Source organism: Pteropus vampyrus, unplaced genomic scaffold (assembly GCF_000151845.1).
Source record: "Pteropus vampyrus isolate Shadow unplaced genomic scaffold, Pvam_2.0 Scaffold514, whole genome shotgun sequence".
NCBI classification, from domain to species: domain Eukaryota; kingdom Metazoa; phylum Chordata; class Mammalia; order Chiroptera; family Pteropodidae; genus Pteropus; species Pteropus vampyrus.
This window is the reverse complement of record NW_011889295.1, coordinates 504,714-510,834: the sequence shown is the minus strand read 5'-3', so window position 1 is coordinate 510,834 and position 6,121 is coordinate 504,714. Positions and strand designations below refer to the sequence as shown.

Genomic DNA, 6,121 nt, shown 5'->3' with positions numbered 1-6,121 from the left:
TGAGGAGCGGAGACCAGAGTGTGCAAACAACCACGTGGTCCAAAGAAGGGGGAAGGCAGCAAACTGTGGCTTCTTCCATTTCATGCCCAAACTCCCCATCCTCTGCCTGTCCCTTCCTTCCCCAAGAGGAAGTGACATAACAACCATGCTGATAAATCCCCTGTGCACCCACCCTCAGGGCTAGTCCTTGCCCCTCGGCCCAGCATGAAGGGCTGTCGTCACCCCGCCCAGTCTGTCTTGTCAGCTGCATCCCCTGCCAATCCCCGAGCCCCACTGTCGTGTGGGCATCTTATGTTATTCGGCACGTGTGCTATGCCCAAATACACCAGGAGCACTCAGAACTCACTGCCACTGCCTGCAAGGGCCCCGCCCCTCCCACAACCTTGATGGCACCGTCCCAAAGCTCAGATCAGAGGTCCCCTCTCCCACCACCCGTGTCTGGCACAGTACCCAACTCATGAGACATGATCGATAATTACTACGGAAAGGAAATGAGACCTTCTCCTGCATAACTGTCCACCCCTTCCCTGCCCCTTATTCTCCATAAAGTTTTCCTGGAAACCCTAAAATGCATCCTCTACGAGCCCTCGGTGTCTACGGTAATTGCACTCAAACTCAAAAACCTATCTACTTTACATGTAAAAAACAAAATTTTTGAAGGAATTGCTCATCCTATTTTTCCTTATTCTCTTCACAGTACAATTCGCTCTCATTCAAAGAGCATCACGCAACCTCAGAGAAGGAGGAGGAGGAAGTGGGGGGCTCCTTCCTGTCGGGCCCAACTAAACCGGTGGGTACGGGCTCACCGAAGAGGAAACAAAGTAAAAAGTTGTCCTGGAATTAAAACAGGAAGTAAAATATCAAACATGCCGAGAGAAAAGAAAAAAAAGGCGGGGGGGGGGATGCTTTTTCTCAACGGACACGGAAAAGGCGGGCAAGTGCTTTACTGAGGTTCCGAGACGGGGAAAATGAACGACGAAAGGACGGCCGACGTGCAGCAGACGCCGTGAGCTTCGCGCCGTCTGCCAGATCCCACCGTGCGGTCTGCGGCTCGCCCTCTGTCACGCGGAGATGTATCTACCAAAGCTCTAGCAGTGGTTTCAAATTTCAAATTAGGCTAAGGAGACTCATCCTAAAATGTTCAAAACAGATGTTCCCGCTACCTTCAGCTACTTTCGAGAGGTGTCTTAACTCCCGCTGACCCGCTGTTCACCACCCAGGCCTATCGTGGCACAGAGTACGGTTTCTGGTTAGCTCTGGACATGTCCTTTGGACTGGGGCTAAAAGCTGGGTTCTAGACTTGGCTTTGCCCTGCATAACTCTGGAGACTTCGGGCAAACTACTTAATGAGCATCTCGAAGGCTTACAGGCCTCATCAGCATGGTGGCCAGGAGACCATGTGTCTCTCAAACGTAGACAAATGAGAATCAAAGGCGGCAAGAGACAGGAAAGCAGGCTGTAAAAGAGTTTCACATAAAAGTAAAAGAGATACAATTCGGAAACAAACACAGGGGGACAATACTCAATCTTGCAAGTTACCAAGAAAATACGAATTGAAACAGTAAGGCGACGTTCCACACACACTGGATTAGCTGCACTGCTGCTGGCGGTATAATTAGAGCCATCTTTTCAGAAGGCAATTTGGCAATAGGTCTCAACAGCAATAAAAATGTTCGCAGTGGCTGACCCAGTAAGCGCCTCTCCTGATAAAATCTCTCTCCTGCTCAGAAAGCCAAAGACCTGAAAAACGTTCGCCACAGCACTACCGGAAACAGCAGAAATGAACCAAAAACAGAGAGGGAGCAAACAAAAGGAAGTAATTATTTTTAATGTATCCGACAAGGTGTGAGCACCAAAACGTGCCCCTTGCTGGCCCTAGAACACAGGGATTCTTTGCGAGGTAATGAAAATATTTTTAAATCGACTGTGCTAATAGGCACACAAATCCATGAATATACTGAAAATCTGAAGTGTACATTTTAAATGGGTGAATTGTGTGGTATATAAATTATATCTCAATGGAGTCGTTTTTTAAAAAAGGAAAAACATTCATTAGTATTGCATTTGACAATACGTGAATGCCAATTCATGCCACTAGCGGACGGACAGGAAAACAGCAGGTTAGACACCCCACCTTCCGAGAGCCCCCGGCCTCAGCGGGGAGCCTGTCAAGTCAGTAAGTGATTAAAATACCGTGGGAGAACAGTGCTCCGACAGGCGATTACTGCTGTTCCGGCGGGAACGTTCCGGGGGAACACAGGCTAGCGGAAGGACCAAGAAAGGCCTCGGAGGGAGAAACGCACGCGGCGTCCACGCTGGACGGGAAGGGCAGGCCAAGGCTAGCCAAACGGAGGCGGGACGGGAGCTGCGGGACAGCAGGCGCCACGCCGCGTTCCTTCTACGTCATTTACTTTCGGCCACTGTGCAAAGCGCTGCTGCGAACGCTCACGGGCAAGCTTTTGTGCGGACGTGTGATTCCAGACCTCTTGAGCACACGCCCAGGAGTGCAAGGGCCAGGCCACGCCACACAACCGCCGGTCACCGCCTCGCCCCCGAAGTCCCAGACAACAGTCGCACCACACGAGTGTGGCGCACGCTGCCCCAACGGACCAAGTACTCTTCTTTCCGCCAGAACAATGGAAAGTCGTCCTACCTGAAACTATTCGTTCTGCCGGGTCCGGTCTGGTCTGGCAAACACCAACTGGTCCTTCAAGGTCAAAAGTACCTCGCGTGGAACATTGCCCAAACCGTTCCTCCACCCCTGGAAAGAACTGGCCGCGTCCCCATGGCACTGCGTCCACTGATTACACCGACTGCCCCTCCGCAGCCCTAACCAGGCCGTCCCGCAACACGTGTTCTCCAGGGCTCACCCCGAATGCCCGCTCTGTGCCAGGCTCTCTGCGGGCCCTTCGCTCGGCATGAGACTCGGGACTCTCAGCCCTGGGGGACAGCCCCGGACCCTCGTGTGCAGACAGGAAGGGCAGGGCTGGGAGGAGTTAACCTGTGTGTCCAAGGACGCAAAGCGGCAAGGACGGTGGCGAATAAAGCCAGGTCTGCGGCTCCTGATGCACAAGACACGTGAGAATGTTAAGGAAAGAGAAGAAAAACGGGAGCGAGAACGACGGAGCGAGGGCCGCGGCGCGGAGCGCTGAGCTCTGCCGCTCCCAGGGGCCCCTCTCCGCTCCTATGTCATCGCCCTCTGCCGCTCCCAGGGGCCCGACATGCTTTTATCCCCATCCGGTAACACAGACAAAGAAGCCGAGGCTTCCGCGGCCTGTTAGAGTCACCCAGCCCGTAAGTGAAGATGGAGCCAAACCGAGACCTAAAACCAAGTCCCCGAGCCACAGCCCCATTCCCCGATATCTACCAGGCACAGGTGACGGGAGCCACAGTGGAAGGTCAGGGACAGGCACTCGCTGTTTGAAGTGAGACCCGAGTGACACCGAGAAGCCACCCACATAAGGTCCTTTTGCCCGAGGTACCCTCAGAGGGGCTCCTTGGGGAGCCTGCGGGCGAGGTGGGCGGGAACCAGACCAGCAACGCCCCTGCTGCAGCCCAGAGCAGCGGCGGCCAGGACGGCGGTGGGGCACATGCCGTGGCCCCCAGGGGGGAGCGCTGCAAGCAGAGAGGGACAAATTCCTGGGCAATGTGACAAACGGGAGTGGACACAGAGGGCAGGAGGGACGGCACGTGCAGAGGCAACGGAACAGAAGCGCCACTACGTTTGGAGCCGCCAGGATTTCGACGGCCGGAACGCAGGGTGAGAAGGAGTGGGAAAAGCGGGGGCTAGACTGGCGTGCGCCGCTCTGGACCTCACGGGGCCAGAGGCACCCCCCCTTCCGCGACACGGCCCACGGAGCCCATCCACCTACGGCCGCGTGCCATGGCAGCTCGTCCCTTATGCCCACTTGGGAAGCCCCAGCAAAGATGACCCCGCATCAGTGATGGTGACGACTGCCACGGTCATGCTTCCAAAGAGAAGTGAACCCCATGTCCTCATCGGTACCTCGGTCTCGCACCCCACGGAAAACGACAAAGCCCCGGGGAACCGAAGCTTTTTCCTGCAACCTACCTTGTGAGTTCACTCACATTCGCACTATCGGAGGGTATGTGGGGTGGGGCAAGAAAGCCCAGACCACGCCCCCTCCACCCGCACGTGCGCACAGGGACCCGCCACCCGGAAGGAAGGCGGGAAAGGCCCCTCCTCGGGCCCACTCCCCTTCCTCCCTCGCGGCTGCTGCTCGGATCCACGTTTAATTTCTACGCAGCGGTATTTACAAGTGCTGAACACTGACACCACGAGTGCCACCATGAGCTCGCCGGGAGGAGGGTCGCCCCGTAAATCAATGTCTCCACCATTAAAATGACAACAAACTACCAGCCGACGTGGAACGCCTGAATGGGAAGATGGAGGCCCAGGAGGAATCTAATTATCGACCTGAGGTTGCGGGGAGGACAGGTCAAGGCTGGGGAAAGAGCCCGTCGGACCACCCGACCTTTGTCCCCGTCCCAGACTCCAGCCAGCCGAACACCACTGTACACAGCCCTTTACGCAGGCAGCGATCTGTTCCGTGTGTCAAACGGCCTGGTTCCTCCCGTCTAGACGCAGGGTCTCTAGATCACTAATTAACATGACCTCAAATGCCTAGCAAGTTCCCTCTCCTGTGCAGCTTCTGAGGGAAGACGGGCTCTAACCCCGAGTGTGCCCCCGACTCTCCCGCCGGAACTGTGAGAAGTTCGCGAAGGAAGAAGACAAACAGCAGGGGGCCTCGTCTCTCTGGGGGCTGATGAGAGGCGTCCACGAGGCAGTGGGACCAGGGGAGTCGTGAGGCGAAGGGGGTCAGGGCGCTGGAAGGGAGAGCGCAAAGGCCCTGCCGTGGGAAGAAGTGTATTTAAGAGGAGAAAGTCCCAGCTGCGGCACATGAGATAAACGGGCCCGGGGCCCAGGGCGAATCTGGGTTGGAAACAGACTGCGGCTGAAATTAAAAGCAGCTGGCACCCGGGAGCAGTGTGGGAGGGGACGAGCGAAGGAGGAACCCGGGAAAAAGTAGCCTGACCTGTGGGCAAGATACCACGTGGTCCCTTTGGAAGTCGAGACAGAAGTTGCCCTTGAGGGCAGAAGTGACCAGAAGGGGGCACAAAGGGGGCTTTGGGGCTCTGAGCATGTTTGTGACCTGGGTGCCGGGGACAGTGGTGGTCGCGTGGTGGTCACGTGGTGAAAATCCACTGAGCTGTATTCTTGTGAAGTACGCTCCTCTCTACGTAATGTTATACGCTGACAGCTGTAGTTCACACAATGCAGGAAAGACAAGGGGGGCCCAGGCATGGGGCCGAGAGGTAGAGAAATGCAGTGGGGTGTGGAGAGAGGCTGAGGGGCGAGACCCCAGGGCGGACCCAGGGGCAGCGGCACAGGGCACCAGGCAGGGGAAGAGGCAGCACGGGAGCCGAGGACACGGTGGAGCACGGCGTCTTCTACCGGCGGAGAACTGGGGACACCGCCCACCTAAGCCCGAGCCGGGTGTCCACGTGGGCCAGCAGCAAGAACGCTCTCATTCATCGTTCCTTAAAAAAAAAAGTCAGCTTGAATACACTCACCTTGGTCTGACAGAAAATCCAGCATGGTCTGCAGGAGGAAGGACAGGTGCCGGACGGAGAGCGCAGGGTTCCCCATCCTGCGGGAGGCGTAGACCAACTCGTGAAGCAAACGCATCTGCACGGCCGCCCAGCCTCGGTGCGTTCCTGCGACCAAAACACAAAGCTCCGTGAAAGCGCGTGGGGACGGGACGCCGGGGACGGCGCACAGCACACGAGCCGCGGCTGGAAACACGTGCACGCGATGAACGGGGGAGGCCTGGAGCTCCAAAGACTAACGTCTCAACTGTCAGCCCCGACAGGAAACCCCGCTTACTCATCCCGGAGAAGGACTCTAAAGGGGCGTGCTTTTTCAGACGTTACAATGTGTTTTATGTTATACTTTCTCTCTCTTCTGCAAAGACACGACTATAAACAAACCCGTTTTGAATTATCATAAGGTTACAATGAAAGATTATGTTTTCCGGGGCCTGTATGTGAGTTTTAGACACACTTTTTTTCCAGCAAGGTACTGATATTTGATGGGCTT

General features: G+C 56.0%; 1 protein-coding gene across 1 annotated transcript in view; it reads right to left on the bottom strand.

The window, feature by feature from the left end:
* Positions 1-6,121, bottom strand: part of LOC105307751 (trafficking protein particle complex subunit 9-like) — a 63,905-nt gene that overhangs the window by 12,154 nt on the left and 45,630 nt on the right. Inside the window, exon 9 of the mRNA XM_023524975.1 lies at positions 5,596-5,866. Within this exon, the coding sequence (XP_023380743.1) occupies positions 5,596-5,866 (271 nt within the window). The remainder of the gene's footprint in view (positions 1-5,595; positions 5,867-6,121) is intronic.